This window comes from Pleurodeles waltl, chromosome 8 (assembly GCF_031143425.1).
Source record: "Pleurodeles waltl isolate 20211129_DDA chromosome 8, aPleWal1.hap1.20221129, whole genome shotgun sequence".
NCBI classification, from domain to species: domain Eukaryota; kingdom Metazoa; phylum Chordata; class Amphibia; order Caudata; family Salamandridae; genus Pleurodeles; species Pleurodeles waltl.
This window is the reverse complement of record NC_090447.1, coordinates 313,922,384-313,944,765: the sequence shown is the minus strand read 5'-3', so window position 1 is coordinate 313,944,765 and position 22,382 is coordinate 313,922,384. Positions and strand designations below refer to the sequence as shown.

Here is a 22,382-nt window from a genome sequence, read left to right as displayed (position 1 = left end):
AAAGGGACAAGTAGATGTTTTTTACAGGACAAGTAGATTTATGAAGCAACTTTAACAACACAAAAGGATGATGGACGGAGTGCTGACAATGCAAACACTCACCCCCAGTCAAAGATCTGGGTTTAATCCATCGTTCTTTTGCTCACCATGCCACCCCACTTTGGACCCAGCCATATGCAAATCAGTCTTGACCCTGCTCCTCATGGGAACAGTCCAGCCCGAATTGCCAGGCCAGGTCCTCCCTGGACCGGAAACAAGCATCCTGGGACCGGTTTCGGGGTTTCACCCCTCATCAGCCAGGCTAGCTTGATTCCAGTGGCACAGTGAGCAAGGGACCCACGTCTGGGCATACCCTTCCCACTTAGCGCAACTTTAACAACACAAAAGGATGATGGACGGAGTGCTGACAATGCAAACACTCACCCCCAGTCAAAGATCTGGGTTTAATCCATCGTTCTTTTGCTCACCATGCCACCCCAGTTTGGACCCAGCCATATGCAAATCAGTCTTGACCCTGCTCCTCATGGGAACAGTCCAGCCCGAATTGCCAGGCCAGGTCCTCCCTGGACCGGAAACAAGCATCCTGGGACCGGTTTCGGGGTTTCACCCCTCATCAGCCAGGCTAGCTTGATTCCAGTGGCACAGTGAGCAAGGGACCCACATCTGGGCATACCCTTCCCACTTAGGGCAACTTTAACAACACAAAAGGATGATGGACGGAGTGCTGACAATGCAAACACTCACCCCCAGTCAAAGATCTGGGTTTAATCCATCGTTCTTTTGCTCACCATGCCACCCCAGTTTGGACCCAGCCATATGCAAATCAGTCTTGACCCTGCTCCTCATGGGAACAGTCCAGCCCGAATTGCCAGGCCAGGTCCTCCCTGGACCGGAAACAAGCATCCTGGGACCGGTTTCGGGGTTTCACCCCTCATCAGCCAGGCTAGCTTGATTCCAGTGGCACAGTGAGCAAGGGACCCACGTCTGGGCATACCCTTCCCACTTAGGGCAACTTTAACAACACAAAAGGATGATGGACGGAGTGCTGACAATGCAAACACTCACCCCCAGTCAAAGATCTGGGTTTAATCCATCGTTCTTTTGCTCACCATGCCACCCCAGTTTGGACCCAGCCATATGCAAATCAGTCTTGACCCTGCTCCTCATGGGAACAGTCCAGCCCGAATTGCCAGGCCAGGTCCTCCCTGGACCGGAAACAAGCATCCTGGGACCGGTTTCGGGGTTTCACCCCTCATCAGCCAGGCTAGCTTGATTCCAGTGGCACAGTGAGCAAGGGACCCACGTCTGGGCATACCCTTCCCACTTAGGGCAACTTTAACAACACAAAAGGATGATGGACGGAGTGCTGACAATGCAAACACTCACCCCCAGTCAAAGATCTGGGTTTAATCCATCGTTCTTTTGCTCACCATGCCACCCCAGTTTGGACCCAGCCATATGCAAATCAGTCTTGACCCTGCTCCTCATGGGAACAGTCCAGCCCGAATTGCCAGGCCAGGTCCTCCCTGGACCGGAAACAAGCATCCTGGGACCGGTTTCGGGGTTTCACCCCTCATCAGCCAGGCTAGCTTGATTCCAGTGGCACAGTGAGCAAGGGACCCACGTCTGGGCATACCCTTCCCACTTAGGGCAACTTTAACAACACAAAAGGATGATGGACGGAGTGCTGACAATGCAAACACTCACCCCCAGTCAAAGATCTGGGTTTAATCCATCGTTCTTTTGCTCACCATGCCACCCCAGTTCAGGCTGGACTGTTCCCATGGGGAACAGGGTCAAGACTGAGTTGCATATGGCTGGGTCCAAACTGGAATGGCATGGGCAGCAAAAAAACTATGGATTTAGGCCCAGATCACTGTACTGGGGGTGAATGTTTGACAATGTTCAGCATTCCGTCCATCACTTGTTGTTTTTGTTTTAGATTTATGAAGCAACCTGTCCCATGGACAATAGGTATTCTATTAAATTCCACACCCCTTTATAAAGGTGGTGAGAAATTTTGAATAGCTAAAGTTTGCTTTAGATGAATTAAGGAATAATAATAATTTAGGTCTTCAGGTCTACATCCAAGGTTGAAGTTGGAGTGAGAAAGTAAAGGTGGGATTTGTATGGTGAAAGTATATGTGATAAAACATATGAAGTTAGTGGAGATCTTTCAATTGGAGAAGAACCCACTAGGAGAGAGGTGTTTTTTTAATGTTTGTGGACAGGCTGCTTATTGTAATATGCCGAAGAATTGGGTAGGTTCATGTTACCTAGCTCTTTTTCCCTATAATGTATTGTGGAAGAGTTGGAAGATTCACATGGTTTGAAGAGAGTAACAAGAAATTTTGGTCAAGTCGTCATTTTTGGGGTTATTAGTCCTTCAATGGTAATAGCAATGAATGATGTGCAGATGAGAAAATGATCTAGCGTTGTACATAGAATTGATGTGGACACTGCAGTGTCCTTTAAATTAGTGAACATATAAATGTTAGCAATTAGAGCAATGGTGATGCAGAATTATCTTACTTCAGATATAGACATGGGTGGTGTCTGTAAAGCAATTAGGTGAAGAAGTGTTGTACATCCATACCGGTTCATAGTGGAGTGATTGACTCTTACATCACTAACATAACTAATTTGACTCATGAGAATAGATTGTTACAACCACCAGGTTTATGGGAAGCTATGGCGTTTTGGGTAAGGAAAATAGGGAATGGTTTTGGATCAGTAGATGAGTGGCTAAGTCGTTTGGTGTTGGAGTTCTGCAAGCTGTTTTAACAACACTAATAGTAATATTGATTTGTGCAATTTCCTTATTTCTATTATTAAAATTAATAGAAAGTATGATTAGAAAATACGATTGTAATAATAAGAGTAGATGGAATGACTATAATGCTTCAAGAAAAAGGAAAAGTTCAGTGGACTTTGAACTAGATGATTGCCTGGTTTGAGTACTCCAACAGATGAAGAAGATGGAGGAGAATGTTAGAGTAACCAAGAAGATGAAGACTTCAAAAGACTAATGGTTGATTATTAAAGTTACTAATAGGGTTAGTGATTGTTTAATGTTGCATAGGGTCGTAATTTGATGAATTAATGGTTACACTTGAAAAATTTTACAGAGTCACTTTGAAATGTAATTAATACTCTGAAGTAGATATGCCACGTTAACATTTGAAACACTATTATTTTTTTTCTTAATGGATGCAGTTTCTGGTGTTCTTTTCATCTCACTGCTTCTAATCTCCACCACCCAATCAGTGTCTTACTGCAAACCATCCCTCCTCTCATTTCCAGGGAGCACCAAATAAATGAAGTCAAGGATTCAAAGATAAACAATTGTGTAAAGAAGTGTGTATTGTAAATGAAGCTTCCATGCTGCACCCAGAGTATCATATTGAAGGACTTCCACCAGACGTTCAGCTGACGTCATGCTAATTCTATGAGCCATTGTTAAAGAAATGTTTCATTTTGTGCTGAATATATACAGATTGCAGTTGCTGAGATAGTAGATGGAAGATTTCTCTTACCTTAAAAAATGGGTTTGTACTAAAGAATTAAAGTATTATGTTGCTGTTTCTGATTTGCCAGTGTGACCCTAACCATGATCATACCATGCTCAATTTGCAGAATCTATTTTTAGATTGTATGATTTGTATATGAAAGCTCTTAGGCTCTAGGACTACTGCTGCTGGGGAGTTTTTTCTTTTTTTTTATGTTCCATTGATTTGGATTTTCTTAAGGGGCTGCTGTCAGTACTCTTTAAAAGTTTACCGTGGGGTTTTGCTTCGACTTGTTCAATTGGGCAAAATTGTACGACTTTGCATTTCTGTATTTGGGCCTTCAGGACAATTCATGCATTTTTCTATGTACCACAATTACTAGTAATTCTGCAATCTATTTTTGCCTTATTGGAGATTCTGGAGTGTAATTATTTAGGTGAAAATTGGGGTCTTCAAACTATTGGGGTTCAGATGATTATTGGAGTTCAGCACCCACATGGGTGATGAGGAAAAGCGTGGAAGAAAGTTTTAAAGTTATGGCCTAGGTTTAGATATAAGTTTGGCAGGAGGTGTGTTGGTCTGTCCACTTTTTTGTATTCATGTAGTAGGATCAGTGAAGCGAGGGGCCATGTTTCTGTATGCAATAGCCATCTGTGAAACAATGGACGGCTGGAAAGGCAAAAGCAGGAAGCTGTGTGGAACGGAAGAAGGGCGTGTGAGAAGTTATGAATTCTGTAGTGGTATGATGTTAACGAGTGACAAGAAGTAGCGCAAAAGGGGAAAGAGTGTGCAGGAGTGGTGTAGTCAGAGTGGACTGTTGAACTAGTGATGCCTTTGGAGATAGTGCGGTCTGGCAACTGAAAGGGAATGTGCAATCCCATGCCCAATCCCATAACATCAGCATTAGAGTACAGAGACTTCTGTTGAGGATGGAAGGATATTCTGTATTTTGACTTTCTCACCCTTAGGTTGTGCTTTGTTTTATGTTTTGGGAAAAAGGAAATAGTATAAGGTGTTCAACTTCTTTTCCTGCGTTGCCCTTTGTATGTAAAATATTCTACTGGCGTGGGATTCTAGGCTTGGTGATTGGTGCTGGCAGGCATAGAGGTCACCATGTACTGTTTATTGGCTGAATACGGTTCTGAGAGTGTGTGCACTACAAGGGGTAATTCACGGGAACCGTCCCAGTCTGCAAGGTAAACTGTTAATAAAATAGCAAATCCAAAAATAATTACAAATATAGCAAAAGTATGTTTTTAATAGATCGCACATTCATTATTTTTGCTCCTGTAAAAAAATCATCTTGCAAACAATTGTAGTAAATAAAATTCGCATAGTTTGTTCAATTATTTTATTGACTGCTGTACCAGTGTCTGACCCAAAACATATATTTTAATATGCTACATAATTTACATAAGCCTTTAAAAATAAGAACGAACGGGCTTGCAGGTTGCTTGAATGTAATTTTTGTAAGATCTTGAGATGACAAATGCGGCTGTCAGAAGGAATGAGAGGAAACAGATGTCCAAGTAGACACAGCAAGTCTGGTAAGAGGTGGCTCCCCTGGAATTTCAATGGTGCTAGTTACAGCTCCCGGCGGTGCAAGGGAAGATGGCGTCATTGTTGGCGCTAATGACAACGAGTTGGCTCTAAGGAACGTACGCGGCGGATTGACAGTCACGTTATTCCCATTGTTTCCAACATTTACCGAGCTGTTGCTGACAGTCCACAGACATGGGTAGTGGCTGAAAAATTGAAATGAACACTGTCATTGTGAGTTTTGTTACAGAGTTAACATGCAAAATTGTTTATTGTGATGTTAAAATTCGACATTAAAGCATTTTATTGTCATTTTAGAAGTAGCCATTACATTAACAGCCGTTAAGGGTCTATTTGATTTTTTTTGGTCTGCCAGTGTGTTTGCAAATCATGAGCTTGTTGGCACTGGCTCTCTGAGGGAGTGGAGGGTGCACCTTTCGGTTCAGAGCTAGAGAGAATGCACAGAAGGAGGTGGCGGTACGGACAACAGAAAGCCAGGACTTTTTAAATCGCATAGCAGCTCAACGTGTTGGTATGCATCTGGGCTTTTAACCACGCCCACCTCACTCCCATCACTGCCGCTCGTTCATTTTGCTGCTGAAGAACAATTAAAAACTGGTCTGACCAGTGAAGAACAGTCAGTATTTTTCCCTGGTCACTGACTCCTTTTATTTTATAAAACAATTTTTTATAGGCATCAGTTCCCAGTTCCATACTTTAATGGTGTAAAACAGAAACATTTGCTACAGAGTATCACCATAGTGTGTTTTGTTCCAAATACCATTAATGCCTTTCTTCTTAAAATTTACCAAACAAACGGTGTTTGGTTAACCCTTGAACGCATTCTCCCTCCCCTCCCTATTAAATCAGAAACTGAGGCAGCCGGTTGCAAACCTCCAGGAAAATACATATTGGCTACCTCTAATCTATGAATGTAGGAAATTGTGTTACCATTTCGGGGGTGAAACCCTACTCAAACAGCAACCACATCTCTTGTCAGGGTGAAACACAGGCAAATCCCAAATTAACCTGAGTTTAACCCTCTGGTAGTTTGGGCCAAAAATAGTCAGGCTTAATTTAGAGGCAAGGTGTAAAGTAGTTATGCAGAACTTTAAACAGTAATAAAGTGAAAACCACCACAAGAAAAATTGAGTAAAAATTAATAAATTATTAGAGATTAAAGCAACAAAAATCCAATCAATAGTACCAGAGATATGCAATTTTAAAGATTTAAGTAACAAAAGTGCCTACAAGCACACAGCACTAACTGTGGTTATCTGGTCGTGCAGGACCAGGACTAAGTTACAAGTTCAGGCTGACCAAGAAGGAGCATGGGCCAGATAAAAGGACAGGGCTAGACTCGCTTAACAAAGTAATGGAATCTTGGTGCATGGTTCGTGTGGCATCATGGTGTGAGTCTTTATATTAACCACTTTCAGTCATCAGAACCTGTGAAGTCCACGATGCGAGGTCCTACGTCAAGTTCATCGTGCTGCATGGGTTCTGGTGAAGCTGTGGGGTGAAGCTTTGCAGGGCTTTGCGTCTGTTCTGATGGGCTGGCAGCTGGGTGACGAAGCTTGGTGAGGCTTTGATTGCCATCGATTCCATTGAGGCTGGTTGTCGAGACTCGGTGGGGGTTTCATGTCACTCTGCGTTGACTTTGCTGAAGCTTGTAGCTGTGAAGCAAGGTTTTGCGTGACTTCACGTAGCTTTACACCATTTTTTCTGAACACTATAGCTTGGCTGGCAAAGCACCTTTATGTCCACTTCCAAGGATCCAGGTCTGGGGTGGCACCGCTTGGGGGGGGGCAGACTCACAGCAGGTGGAGTCCAGGTGCAGGGTTCAAGGTGGTTGGAGCCTTTCTGTCCCTGAAGCTCTGATCAGAAGGCCAGCCCTTCGAGTCACTCTGGTGGTCCTGTGTTCAAGATGCAGGTCCAGCCCTTCTCATTCAGGCAGCAGGGAAGCAGAGTAGCAGTCCTTGCAGTAGAGCAGCACAACAGTCCACACTTCCACTGGTCCAAAGGTGTAGTGAAGAGTTGGGTCTGAGTGGCCATTATTTACACCTGATGCCCACTTTGTTGCAGGAGAAGATTCTGGAGGTTTCCACCCCAGGGGTGTTTGCTCTGGCCAAAGCTTGTCTGAGGACACAAAAGACTAGTGACAAACCCTTTGTGAGTGGTCTCAGGTAGAGGGTTTTTGGTGTGCAAGTGTGGTAGGTCACAGCTCCACCCCCTATCACGTCATAGATGGCTCATCCTCCCAACGCCTATTTCCCAAGGCCGGACTGGCCATAGCAGGCATCAGCATTTCCCCGGAAGGGTGGGAGGCTGGTTATGGAGCAGTGGGGTCTGGATTTGCTACTGGGGGCCGGTTGTGCAGCACTGCTGCAATATCGGCTCCCAGTAACAAAAACAGTTGTTCTCCACTGTTGCACCCACAGCCCCTAACCTCCCCCACTAGTTCCTCCCCCAGGGGGTGCTCTGGCAAGGTTGCCAGGGCTGCTTTGCGTTGCCAGTCCAGCCCTGCTATTCCACCTTTGTCTCACTGTCTGGGACCTATACATAAAGTAACAAGACCCAGAAAGGAGGCTGCAGGCAAAAAATGGTTAGGACAAGAAAATGCCAACTTTCTAAAAGTGGCATTTTCAAAATTGTGACTTAAAAACCTTTACCATTAAAGAGGGTTTTAAATTAGAGTGCTTTAGAAACCAAACTCTGCATCCCTACTTTCTCCCAATTGAAAGTTAGCACTTATTAAATGTAATAAGTTAACCCAATGTTATCCTATGGGAGAGGCAAGCCTTACAGTAGTGAAAAATGAATTTAAGAATTTTTCACACCAGGACATGTAAAAGTCAAAAGTACATGTTCAACTTTTTAAGTACACTGCACCCTGCCCTATAGGCTGTTTAGGGCCTACACTGGGTGTGACGTGTGTCAAAAAGGAAGATTTAGGCCTGGAAAAATATTTATTTTGCCAGGATGAAATGGCAGTTTAAACTGCACACACAAAGGCTGCAGTTGCAGGCCTGAGACATGTTTAAAAGGCTACTTAAGTGAGTGGCACAATCAGTGCTGCCACCTCACTTGTAGCATTTAATTTACAGACCCTGAGTACAGGTAGTACCACTTTACTAGGGACTTACAAAAATCACATGTGCCAAATCGTTGTAAGCCAATTTTACCATGTTTAAAGGGGAAAGCACAAGTGCTTTAGCATTGGTTAGCAGTGGTAAAGTGTGTAAAATCCTAAAAGCCAACACAAACAGGTTCAGAGAATAGTATATTTAAGGTAAAAGATTTGCGAATGGCGCTGCAGAAAGTGTCTAGTCCAACAATGCAAATAATTCACAATCTGGTGGTGGGGGCAGTATCAAACAGCCATACATAACATGCAATCACCATCAGTAATGAAACAACTTCATAGCGTTCTTTAGAGTGCACAAATGCCGGGGATCTACCACCACTATCCCTTAAAGCTAGTCAAAACAAATTGTCTCTGACAAGGATATTAAAATACAATTCAGCACTCTATACTAAAAGTCCAGGTGAAATTTAAATCCAAACTCGGACAAGAGAAAAAAACGTTAGTGAACATAGGAGTCCTTTGCATTGACATTGGAACCACACATTCGAATGGGACTCTTTAAGGTGTCAATGGAAAGTCAGGTTAATGGCAATGTTATGAAAGGCCATGAGATGAAGACTGTAGGAAAGTACCCTATTTCTTGGCATGGTTACCCCCGTGTTCTGCCTGTTATCAGTGTGTTTGACTATGTTCACTGGGATCCTGCTAACCAGGACCCCAGTGATTATGCTCTCTCCCTTCAACCATGGTTACTTGAACCATTTTCACTCCACATTTGACATACTGGTGCCCCAATGTAAGTCCCTAGTACATGGTACAGAGGGGCATTGGAGTACCAGGGGATCCCCATGAGGTGCAGCATGTATTATGCCACCCATGCGGAGCCCATGCAAAGTGTTCTGCAGGCCTGCCATTGCAGCCTGCGTGAAAGGGTGCATGCACCCTTTTTCACTACAGGTCACTGTAAGTGACCCCTATGACAGGCCCTCCCAGCCCAGAGAGCAGGGTGCAAGTACCTGTGTGTGAGGGCACCTCTGCACTAGCAGAGGTGCCCCCATTAATTCCAGTTCCATTTTCATGGACTTTGTGAGTTCGGGGGACTCCATTTTATGCGTGTACTGGACATAGGTAACTACCTATATCCAGCTACATAATGACTCCGAACCTAGGAAGGTTTGGTATCAAACATGTTGGTATCATACCCCAATACTGTTGCCAGTATTGGAAGTATGAATCCAGGCACTCTGGGGGCTCCTTAGAGGACTCCCAGCATTGGTCCTACCAGTCTTCTGGGGTTTTCCAGGCAGCCCAAGCTGCTGCAACCCCTCATACAGGTTTCTTCCCTCCTGCTGCTTGAACAGCTCAAGCCCAGGAAGGCAGAACAAATGATTTCTTTTTGGGAGAGGGGGTAACACCCTCTCCCTTTGGAAATAGGTGTTACATGGCTTGGGAGGGGTAGCCTCGCCAAGCCACTGGTATGTTTTGAAGGGCACATTTGGTGCCCTCCATGCATAAACCAGTTTACACCAGTTCAGGGACCTCCAGTCCCTGCTCTGGCGTGAAACTGGACAATGGAAAGGGGAGTGGCCACTCCCTTGTTTATCACCACCCCAGGGGTGGTGCCTAGAGCTCCTCCAGAGGGTTCCTGGGTTCTGCCACCTTGAATCCAAGGTTGGCAGGGACCTCTGGGAGCATCTGAGTGGCCAGGTCAGGAAGGTGACATCAGAGCCCCCTCCTGATAGGTAGTCACCTAGCTAGGTGACCAATCCCCCTTTCAGGGCTATTTAGGATCTCTCTCTTGGGTGGGTCCTCAGATTCGGCTTGCAAGATTCCAGCAGGACTCCTCTGCAACCTTTACTTTGACTTATAGCCACTGGAACCATGACTGGACCCTCAAGGAACCAACATCTGCATCCATGACGAAGACTCTACTCGCAAAAAAATTTCCATGCTCCTTCCAGCTTCAGCAACACTTCCCCGACTGTGCATCCTCTGAGGGCAGCAAGTCTTCAGTCTGCATGAGAAGGAAGAAGGAATCTCCCTTGGAGTGAAGGAGTCACTCCCCTGCATCCACAGGCAGCAACTGAAATGACGACCGGCTGCGTGGATCTCTTCTCATCCTGAGCTGCGTGAATCCTGCATCTCAGGTGGTGGTCTGGAGTAGTCCTCTTGGTCCTCTCTGCCAGCTGTCAAACCTTGGTACTGGGAAGCCCTTGCTAAGCCCTTGCCTTCCCACACAGGACAGTACCCCAGTGCACCGCTTCTCTTGCAGCTACTAAGGCTTGTTTGCATCTCCTCCAAGGGATCTTCAGGCTCTGTGTAGCTCTCAACACTCCTTCCTGTGATGCACAGCCCTCTGCGTGCTTCTCTTGCGGAGTGGGACCCTTCTCCAGTTGTGCTGTGTAGGCTCTTCTGTGACTTCTGATTCCTCGTCCAGCGAGCCTCCTGTGGGGGCTGCTTCTTCTTTTGACTCTCTGCCTTTCTGAGGGTTCCCCTAGTACTCCCCCCATGGGTTGAGTCCTCCTGGACCTTGCTGGTCCCCGGCAGCTCCACTTTTTGCTTCACCGCGACTTCTGCATTTTCCAGGGCTTGTTGGTGGCTTTTCCACACCACTGACCGACTGCAATCATCCAACTGGAGTGGGACATGGACTGCATCCTCCGGGAAATCTTCACCTGCTTCAGGGCTGCATTCCTCACCGACTTCCTCATACCGTCGACCAACTCCTGCATCCACAGCGGGGTGGGTAGTAGCTCCTACTCCTCCTGGACTCTTCTGTGACTTCTGGACTTGGTCCCTTCTTCCACAGGTCTTCCTCTTCAGGAATCCACCACTGGTTTCTTGCAGTCTTGTCTGGGTGTTGCATTTTCTTCATGTATTTCCTCTTGGGTGGTTTGGGAAAAATCTAGCAATTTACTCCTTTCCTCCTGGTCGCTAGGGGATACTGTGGTACTTACCTTTGGGGTGTACTAGTACCCCCAGCTCCCCTCTACACATTCCTATTACCTAAGTGTGGGCCCTGTGTTCACATTCCATTGTTTTAGTATATGGTTTGGGCTCCCCCTAGGGTCACTATTGTCTATTTGCATTTGTACTGTTTTCTATCACTTTCTATGCCTACTTCTGATAACTAGTGTACATATTTAGTGTATCTACTTACCTCCTATTGGAGGGTTGCCTATCTAGTGTTTTGATACTGTGTTACTGTAATAAAGACCATTTCTTTTCGTAACACTGTTTTATTACATGTGTGTAAGTGCTGTGTGATTACAGTGATATTGCATGAGCTTTGCATGTCTCTTAGCTAAGCCTTGACTGCTCAGCCACAGTTACCTCTAGAGAGCCTGGCTTCTAGACACTGCCTTCACTACACTAATAGGGGGTACCTGAACCTGGTACAAGATATAAGTACCACAGGTACCCACCACACACCAGGCCAGCTTCCTACAAAGACCCACTCTAAAAATAGTGACCTATGAAAACAAGGCAGAGCAAGTCATGACATTCACTGATGTTTCATTTTAGGCTGTGGTACATAATGCTTGCACGTTGCTTAATTTCTATGCTGCAGAGTGCGCTAGTTCTTGTATGATGCTATTATAAACTTACAGAACTATTACATTAAATGTTGTAGTGATTACATCACATGTTAAAGATAACATGAGCTGCAGAGCACTAACACACATACTTAGATCTGTCGCCATGCCTGTAGCTTTAACAATATGCGGTTTGACGGTTTCACTAGTTATTGCAAGAAAACCAAGCCCCCTTTAAGAGGATTGTGCCTTCAAAGGATGTACAACCTCGCTGGCCTTCATATCCTTTTCCAGAGAGTAGAGGATGATGCCCCAAAAGTTTGTACCACAGCATGTCACCCCTGTCCTTAGTAGTGGGCCGGTGACCTCTGTAGTCACTTAGCGAGGTAGACTGTGCTATGGGTGCCAAAAAACTGATATATATTAAGCAATGTGCTGATCATAAAGTAAAAAGGTTGGGGCCTTAGACTCTTTAAAACTGGATCATCAAAATGCCATGCATTAGCAGGATCAAGTGATTTGTTTTCTGGTTAGGTCTTACCTTGCACTGTTGGTGGCATTTCCATTGGAGTGAGGAACCGAGAGCATGCTTGAGTGTTGCTGGGTGTAGGGCAGTGGCGTCCAGCTGCCATGTCCAGGGAAACCTTGAAGGTTATTACTTGTGCTTTCTGGCTTTGTTACTTCGGAGGTAAAAAAATTACACCTATGAATATATATTTTTTGCAATTGCTTCTCTTCATAAAAACTTTTATTTAACTCTACCAATGTATCTGACTTTGTCAAGAGTACATAATAAACTGTAATATAAACATAAGGTATGTTTTGTTGTAAATTCTGGTTAGTATCAGTTGATAGCAGTTACATAATGAATTATCAGTTTGATTAAAATGAATTAGCACAATCATTCGAAGGAGCATCATTGATTTGTTTTGGGTGACATGTTGAGAAGGCAGATGGAAAATAGCCTCATGTATTTCCTTTAATGGAACCATTGTTCTAATTGGAAAGGAACAGCTCAGTATATTGCGATCAAAATTTGCCATTCATTTGTAGCGTCAATCTTACGAGTATATATAAGAGGGAAGTATATTTCATATATTAGCAATGCCTGGGCATAGAAAAGGAAGTAACCAAGCAACAGCTTTTATATAATTCAATAATAATAGTGAATTAAATAAGAATTATTAACATAACACAGACAACACAACACTAGAATATAACACAACACATAAACGAAAAAGTAGAACAATTAAAAAGCAAATCAATGACAGAACAATTTATAAGGGGAAGCAAGATGGTGACCACGTATGACGCCTCACTGCTGCTGCTCCCCAACCTCTACACTATGGAGTAGTGATCTGGTGAAGGGGAGGAGAAATGCCAACAATTGCGCGCTACGCAGTGGGGCTGGCTGAGAGAGAAATGTCTGACTTGTAGTGGCAGCAGGAACAAAGCTTGGTTGCTGGTGTTTATGGTGGTTCTGGCATCCTGTGTGATGCACTGGATGATCTGAGAGATCTGTAGTGCAGCCAGGCCCCAGATGACTCAGAAGATTCAGAAAGAGTCAGGGCCTGCCCGCAGGCTACTGCGCCTGGAAATCATACCGTCGAAGAGAGAGACTAGCTCGGGATCAGGCAGATGAGATGGCTCTGCTGCAGCGCAAAGTGGGTCAGACTTGTCTGAAATCTGACTGTGGTAGCTCGAGGCAAAAGAAAGAAGTGGGGTGACCTGAGATCCTAGGCGCGACTGAGAAAAAGGCCTCACTCACGAAAGACAGCAGTGGGGCTCGAGGAGTGTTAAGCCTCAGGCATCAATTGCTGGCTACTTCACTACGCCTCCTGCTCTTGGAGAAGACAGCTGATACCTCAGTGGAAAATTGACTTTTGTCAGAAAGCAGCAGACTGATACTGATCCCGACTGCATTTGGGCTCTGGAGCTGCACCTAATGGAGATACTTGTGTGCCCCAGTTATCAGACCTAACCTGCAAGAGTCTTCTCTTCGACTTCCCCCACGATTCTCAAGATATGTATAACCCAGGGGACAATCTATGTGTCAGTGAGTGTTGTTTTACAAATAATGAAGGATGTGTCCAGCACTCTGATGGGGGGGCCTGTACTGATGGGCTTGGTACTGTGGAAGGTTGCCCAACATGTGTGGAAAGCCCAGGGTAATCATGTGGCAGAGAGACAGGCTCCCTTGATAGCTGTAAAGTTATTTCCGGGAGGATGGTGAAAAGGATAGCCAAAGGGTAATTGCTCCCCAGGCTTTTTAGGATGTTAAGGATTGTATAAGAAGGAATCGGGGTTTAAAATGGGCATAGACCCATGGAACAAGGCGATAAATTATTTTCCCTCACTGATGAGTCAGATGCTTCTAATTCCATCCTAAGTGATATTGGCCGTTTGCAGTAATTGATCTTGGGTGACAGCTCTAATAGTTCATTTGAAAAGCCATCTGAGCAGCCACTTGAGGGACCATGTGCCACAGTCACGTGGCTCAGATGCAGGAAGAAGGAAAAAAGTCAGACTAGTGCTAAGGGTGATGGAAAAGGCTCACACCCCTCTTGTTCTTTGAAATGGGACTACTCTGCAATGCAACAAGTGTACAGGGAGGCAAAGGAGCAACACGCAATGCCATCACTTAAAGAGGGCAAGCACATGGCCCTAACTACCGGGTCAGAAGACCCATCAGTGAGCCTCATATATAACGTGATAAAACAACTACAAGAGGAAACACATAATGAAAGTTGTAGGGCACAGGTAGCCACAAAACAATTGCAAGGGGTGATCAGAAAAGTAAACAAGATGTGTGCAGAAATTGGCGAAAGGATCTCTGCAATTGAAGACCGGGTGGCAGTGCTCTAAACGGATGTGGGTGCACTTAAAAGTCGGGCAGGGGCTCATGAATCCCAGCTGGTGGATGTCCTATGGAAGATAGAGGACTTTGTAAATAGACAAAGGTGGAAAAATCGGAGATATCTGGGAATTGCTGGGGGGACAGAAGGTAATGGCATTAGAAATTTTATGCTGTCTCTTCTTAAAGGTGCCTTCCCAGGGCTGACCTCTTGGAACTGAGATATGGAGGTCCAAAGAGTTCATCAATTTCCTCTAACGCTCAGGAAGCAAGAGTCAACACCAGCTGACAGACCTAGGGAGTTGTAAGTTTATTTTGAAAACTATTTGCTCAGACAAGCGATCTTTGAAAAAGCCCACCCGGATGCCAAGTATAGCTTTGTCAGACAGACTTTTTTGTAAGACCTGACATTTGCCATGTCACAGTGGAAAGGAGGTGGTGGCTAAGGAAGCTCATACACCCATTTCAAGGTACTGGTGAGAATCTTTTTTAATCAGCCCTGCCTGGTTGAAGGAAAACTTCAAGAGCAAGACAAAATCCTTCATATCTGAAATCAAAGATAAAGAGCATTTGAAGGAGCTATTGGCAGGGAATCAAGTATTGTTAACCTTCGATCACAACCCCTGATTTTTATATGGTCATGTGATGAATGAATAGCTTTCCTGGGTGTAAGCTGCTAGTGGTTGTGGAGCTCCAGGAAATGGTGGTCTGATCATGCATTATATTGCAGAATTCATAATGTATGCTGAAATGGTGTAACTGTTTGATTAGGGTTGGCACAGGGGCTTAGGTTAATGATTAACAATTATTGTTTTGTTCCCCTCATAGGTTTCTGTTTTTTTCACTATATTACACTGATGGTGGGAGGTTGGGGGCAGCAGAGAGGGTGATCACAGGAGTCATCTCTCAGGCCTTGGGAGGTCTGACTGCTTCAGGAGATTGTTCAGGGGTTTGGGGTGGGGTGTGAGGGTAGGGGTAGAGGGGCTAGGTTGGGGGAAGAGAATGTGCGATAGAGGGCAAGGTGGCTGGGGGTGAGGGGGGCTAGGGTTACAGCACAAGAGGAGATGAGTGTGTATGGTCTAAAACATGCCAGTTTTACTGGATTCAGGAATACTGGGTGAGTTAGCCGGGTCTTTTTTTAGGAAGTGCAAGCGGAGATTGTTGAAGTCAGGGTATTCTGGTTAATGATCAGGGTGAAATTAGGCAGGTCTTTTCTGGGATTTTATAAGAAGTTATATTGAGTAGGGGCAGACAAAAGTTAGTTTCTGGTCTCCCCTATGTCAGAGGAGGAAACTGAAGCTGCCCTTAAGGAACTGGCTTCAGGGAAATCAGTATGTATGTATAAAGTCCCGTTGGAGTTTTACAAGGGTTTTTTTTCTTCACTTAGGTCAGTTATTGGGTAATTGCTTTTGCAGATCCAAAAAGAACAATTGACTCAAGAATCATGGTCCTTGGCGAATATTTGTGGTCTTTTTAATGAAGGGAAAGCCTTCACTGGATCCTGGGTCCCACAGATCAATCGCGCTTATTAACAGTGAAACTAAAATATATTTGAGAGTAGTGGCTTCAAGGTTAAGTCAAGTTATTGGTAGATTGGATTCACTGCGACTACATGGGTTTATTACTGGGCGGGGACTACTGACCAAATAAGTCAACTTATGATGATATTTGATGTGCCGGCTGGTGCTGGAGACCCTGTGGCGTTAATTCTCATCAGTCTATTGTAAGCCCATCGTAGAGAGATATCTACTATTGAGGTGTAAACACAGATGCCTTTCTTGTTTGTGCAGTTCCAAGATTTGTTTAAGGCTCAGCCAAGGTTCAAATAGCCCTTAAAATCCTACTATGTGAAAATCTGCTTTGTTAGTAAAGCAATGTATAAAATCAATAGAGTTGATGTATCCACTTTCGCTCCCACAACCAGCTCAACAAGCTTTAAAAAATTAAAACCAAGAGAGAACTATTTTCAAACAGTTCCAGTACATGTCCATTAAAGAGCAAGGTCCTAAACCACAGTGTCACCAACTGTCCAAAGTAGGCAATCCCAATTTAAATGTTCTAAATGAAGGCCAATGTAATCAAAGCAGATTTTCTTTTGCATATATTTTAATCTCAAATCGATTTTAGGATTACTTAGTACTAGGATTACTTTTGTTGTGTGCAGGAGGGTTTGCCTGCAGGGCTTGACTTGTGACCAGTCCCTGCACCTAACCCTCTTTGGGCAGTCCGTTTCCTGCTGAGCATAGCCTTAAACCTCACACATAGTGGTTGGCAGCAGGGCCTGGCCTAAGGCTAGGCCCTGCACCCAACCTACCCCAGGCAGTCAACCCCCACGGTGTACAGTGGGTTGGCAGTTGGGCTTGAACTGCATCTAGGTCCAGTACCATACCCTTTGCTGACAGACAAAGTCCAGGGTTGGCCGTATGGTCTGTTCTGCACAGACATTATTTCTTTTTATTTAGTGAACCTAGTCTCGCCACTGTTTTCTCAATTTTGGTCCTGTGACACTGAGGTAGCCTTTCTGGGTTCCACTTACCCTATTGCAGGATCAACACATCCCACAACCGAATCAAGATCTTTTTTACATTTTATTCTTGGGGGGGAGTCAGTTTGGAGTCCTCCCCATTTGCACAAGGGGGTCAGGGTGTGCTCACCATGCCCCCTTATATGCCCTTTCAGTTATTTCCAGGACGAAGGCACTGAATCCTCTAGCCTTGTAATGGTCGCCACATTATTTTCTCCAGATGTTGCGGTCAGCCAATCAGATCGCTCTGGCACCCTGGATACTTCTTTGGATCTGTTGTACTGAAATGGTTGATCAGAGGAAACTCCCTCAGCCAATCAAATAAGAGTGTTTTTTAATTTTGGGGCCACGGCGGTCTGTGATAACGGTACCACAGACCCTCCGCAATGTTATTGGTCCAAACCTCTCTACAGTTTAACCTCTTCATGTCCAACCCGAGCAACTGTTTTGACGTAAATTTCCCAAAATCGACTGATCCGATTTACACTAAAACCAGCAAAGACACTTCTTTAAGTAAAGTTCTACTTTCATCATCCCAAATATGGTTGAATTCTGTTCAGCCTTTTTCTGTATCAGAGATCAAAGCTTCCCATGGAAATTAAAATGGGAACTGACAGTTTATTGACTCCTCACTTTTTTTCTTGGCTACTGCTGGACAAATCTCCATGAAAATTGTCATGGAGGACCCAAAGTGGATGTACTTTTTCATCGATCATCACGACTGCCAAACTGCTGCAAAGTTTTTAAGAAAACAAAAAAAACTTTTCCTTTGGAAAGTCTGACTCACATATAACTAAACTACTGCTATCACTTCCAGTCACATGTGACCTCCCTGATGAAATCTCAAATGATATCACAAATGGTGGCCTCTAGCCTTGTACAGAACTATAGGCCCTTACCTACAGCTAAGCACTGCCCCAGACCTTCTGGCTAGTCCAGCTGCACATTTCCATCAGACTCGCTTGGTTATCTATAGGCTCATGACTTATCCTACAGCTAGGTCCATTGCCAAACGCCCATCCCCACAATTCAGTCATGAACGGCTTCCAGGAGTTGGTCACAGGGCCTATTATTCGGCTATTCCCTGCATCCAACCACAATACATATTCTCCCTTATTCATTTTCATTTATTTCCAATGTATTTATAGGTGTATGCCGCACAGAAAATTGTCTCTATGCCCTGTGATTCATAGGGCAATACAAAAATCTTACTACTTGAATATTATACCACCAGAATAGGAAAGTCAAAATATAACTAAGTTCATAGGACACAGATCTTACCTAGGGCTAACAAGTTGGCTCAGGTGGAGTTTATGAAGGAAAAAAGTGAGGACAAGAAAGAAGGTAATCCACCACTTTTGGTTTCTGTGGTGGAAATTACTATGGCAAATGTGATGCGTGAATGCATATTCCTAGAACTGTGTCATATTGCTGCAAAAAAATTGAAGGGAAAGCCTGGGAATTTCAGTTTGAATTGCATAATTGTCATCAGAATTATAAGCAGAGTATACCCTTCAATTTGCTCTTGTTAACTAAGTGCCAGCAAAGAACTAACTGGAACAGATTAAGAAAAGAAGACTTTCCTACTTGCTGCATTCATGAACTCCTGACTACCTTACAGAGGGCTAAGAACAATTTGTCTCCATTTTTGTCTTGAATATCTAGGACTGGAACACTGCTCCCAAGGGGTAGTGGTGCGAGGTTCTTGATGACTTCCATGGATGTAAGAGTACAATTTCTGCCAGTGAAGTTTGTCCATGTGAAACATGATGTACACAATGTCATGAGCTATTGTTGGATCAGTTTCATGTCTTGTCTGCTGAAAACTTTCTAAAAGTTTCAAAGTATAAAACAACCAACCTTTACTCAGCTGCCATCCATTGTGGGTCAGTCCGCAAAGGATGCTTAGGGCAACGTCAACCTACCTCACCTTGTGCATTGACATTGTTTTTACACTTTCCAAGACTTTTTAATTGAACAGTGTTTGCTATAACATGTGACCTCAAATGACATCCTTAATTTTTAGTAGCATTTAATCATTAACCTTTTCCTCCCCATCTAACTTGGTTTAGAAAAGTTAACATCTTTATTATTAACAGTACTGTAGTTTTCATGTTGTAACATATGTAGCCAAGCTACCAAAAGTGAGCCACCAGGGATTCATCAAAGAGACCAGTTTATCTTTTAGGAGGCTGATTCTTTAGACTTGTGGGAACCGAGCATCAGTTTACATGAAGGCTGCGACCTCTGCCTCCCAATCTTAACTTTCCTATTTCTTACCCTGGCCCTGGATGTTTAAGCCAAGCCGCGGGGCAAACTCAACTAGCTGATCTTATGAGTAATCATCCTTTTGTACATGTTGCATGTGCCTCTAAATGTTTAAAAGTGTCATTGGGATAACCTGATTATGTAGACCTGATTTTGAAGCTAGCTATTTGTTCTTGGCACAGGATAAGAAAATAATGTTGATCAATCACTGTTTTCTTTTGCCTTTTTACTCATTTTGCTGTACACAACTGTTTGCTTCAAATCCTGTTCAAATTCCTCAAACATTGTCTGTAAAACATCACATCAAATAAAGCCATATTTCTACCTGTGGATTGATTTCGATGTATAAAATTAGTTGGATATGGTGAAGTCCGATGACCTCGAACGGTGGTATAATGTTCACACCCATGATGGTTATTTGGGTTAGACTGAGAAAATGGTCGTGCATACTGATAGTTAGGACTTCCTGGTGCGCATATTGCCTCCGGATTCGAAAACAGCCAGCCTCCTACTAATACAATGAGACAGAAATAAAACACAATATCAATGGCTGCGGGAACAGGAAATTGATAGACACATTGCCTTAGCAAAACAAATTATGATTAGGATATAACAAATGAATGTAAACCACTTGCAGTCTTACAAGATTTGTGTAATCATTTTTCTTGAATTTAATTCCAAGGAATAATTGATAATGTGAGTTGTTTGGTTCTGGACCAGAAATACCCCTAATATCGAGAGTAAAAGCACAAAAGAGATCACTTGCATCTAAGAGCCCAAAGAATCAACGTTTTAATAATGCAAATGTCCATGTACAGGACTTGCTTTCAAATGGGATGAAGGGTCAAGTTAAATATAAAAAATGTATGCCAAATAATTTAGAAGTTAAATGATCAAAATCCAGATGTTGAAATTAAAAAATATGAATGTATTTGGCCAAATGTTAAAAACAAAGATTCTTTAGCTCCAGTTGCCTTTATAAATAACAATGTGGCTGAAAATTAAGAAAGATTGTGCCGAGATGCAGACAATATTGAAAACATCCTGAAAGTGATGTGCTAATACTTTTGGAAAGTGGGACTAATCCTTCAGGTTAATTGTGAGAAACAGAAACTTACTTGTCTGGCCAGGGCGGTTTCATGCCACTGAAAGATTATAGAAAGGACAGAAGGTCTAATTTAAAGTTTTGGCAGCAGATCTGCCACACCTCTGCCAAGACAGTGGTAGGAAATGTGCCATATTTAGCATTCTAGTGGGCATGTAAGGTTTCTTACCTAAAGCAGTGGTCTTCACCTTGGAATGAGCCACTTTGAGGAGAAACTCTCTAGTGAAAATTCCTTCAATGACCGTCATAGCTGTCAAAATGTCTGCCACCAAACGTCGGCACTAGAAAAGAAACTCCCTTAAGCGCAAGAGTTTGTTTTGTTAGAATTAACCTGTCTTGTCTCCTTAACACTGTGCTTTTTCCACCCCTGTGCTAAGTATACCTAGTTTATTTTTCCAGGAAAGCCAGCCATTTCCATGGCGTTTTTTCACTTCATTATCTCTACTAGATATAGTGGCAAATGGCTCATCCCGCACCGTGTCTGGCAGAGATGATTCTGTATATTGACAGCGCAAGTGATAGACCTGGGGGAAGTTCTTCTGGTCACACCAAATAGGGCAGTTAGACTGCAAAATATGTGGGTTAGGAATCTGGTGGCTTTTGGCAGATTATCCACTAATGTCGCCTAATAAATGAGGTTCTTAGACTCTAGCACTAATGAAAATGCTCTCTGTGTGCTCACTGCTGGTATGCAGGTATCAACACTGGTTTACAGCACTGTAAGCTCTTGAACTTCTGGGAAAGTTGGAAATGTACTCGACCATGCTTAGCTTTAATTGTGAGTATATTTCTTAATTTCATTACATTTTTAAAGAGTATTAAGAGGAGATACAAACATCTGCAATTTCCATAAATCCCCCAAAACACACACACACACACACACATATCCCTTGATTTACATGTCAATGTACAGGTCTATTCAAGGCGCATTAAGGACAAAGCACCAAACTGTAACGTTTTTAGAGTTTTTCCACAATTAAACACTTTTTTTCTTAAAGAGAGCCTGTAAAGAAATGGCTCCCTGTTGCAGTTACCCCCCACTTTTTGCCTGATACTGATGCTGACTTGACTGAGAAGTGTGCTGGGACCCTGCTAACCAGGCCCCAGCACCAGTGTTCTTTCACCTAAAATGTACCATTGATTCCACAATTGGCACACCCTGGCACCCAGATAAGTCCCTTGTAACTGGTACCTCTGGTACCAAGGGCCCTGATGCCAGGGAAGGGCTCTAAGGGCTGCAGCATGTATTATGCCACCCTAGAGACCCCTCACCCAGCACAGACACACTGCTTACCAGCTTGTGTGTGCTAGTGAGAACAAAATGAGTAAGTCGACATGGCACTCCCCTCAGGGTGCCATGCCAGCCTCTCACTGCCTATGCAGTATAGGTAAGACACCGCTCTAGCAGGCCTTACAGCCCTAAGGCAGGGTGCACTATACCATAGGTGAGGGTACCAGTGCATGAGCACTGTGCCCCTACAGTGTCTAAGCAAAACCTTAGACATTGTAAGTGCAGGGTAGCCATAAGAGTATATGGTCTGGGAGTCTGTTTTACACGAACTCCACAGCACCATAATGGCTACACTGAAAACTGGGAAGTTTGGTATCAAACTTCTCAGCACAATAAATGCACACTGACGCCAGTGTACATTTTATTGTAAAATACACCACAGAGGGCACCTTAGAGGTGCCCCCTGAAACTTAACTGACTATCTGTGTAGGCTGACTGGTCCCAGCAGCCTGCCACACTAGAGACATGTTGCTGGCCCCATGGGGAGAGTGCCTTTGTCACTCTGAGGCCAGTAACAAAGCCTGCACTGGGTGGAGATGCTAACACCTCCCCCAGGCAGGAGCTGTAACACCTGGCGGTGAGCCTCAAAGGCTCACCCCTTTGTCACAGCACCGCAGGACACTCCAGCTAGTGGGGTTGCCCGCCCCCTCCGGCCCCGGCCCCCACTT

The 22,382-nt window shown here is 44.1% G+C and overlaps 1 protein-coding gene across 1 annotated transcript in view; it reads right to left on the bottom strand.

Annotated features, from left to right (window-relative positions):
• Positions 1-4,879: 4,879 nt before the first annotated feature.
• TBX19 (T-box transcription factor 19) overlaps positions 4,880-22,382 on the bottom strand; it is a 217,059-nt gene continuing 199,556 nt past the window's right edge. Inside the window, exons 7-9 of the mRNA XM_069203128.1 lie at positions 19,633-19,731; positions 12,214-12,344; positions 4,880-5,254 (exon numbers count right to left, since the gene is read on the bottom strand). Of these exons, the coding sequence (XP_069059229.1) occupies positions 5,008-5,254; positions 12,214-12,344; positions 19,633-19,731 (477 nt within the window). The 3' untranslated portion in view covers positions 4,880-5,007. The remainder of the gene's footprint in view (positions 5,255-12,213; positions 12,345-19,632; positions 19,732-22,382) is intronic.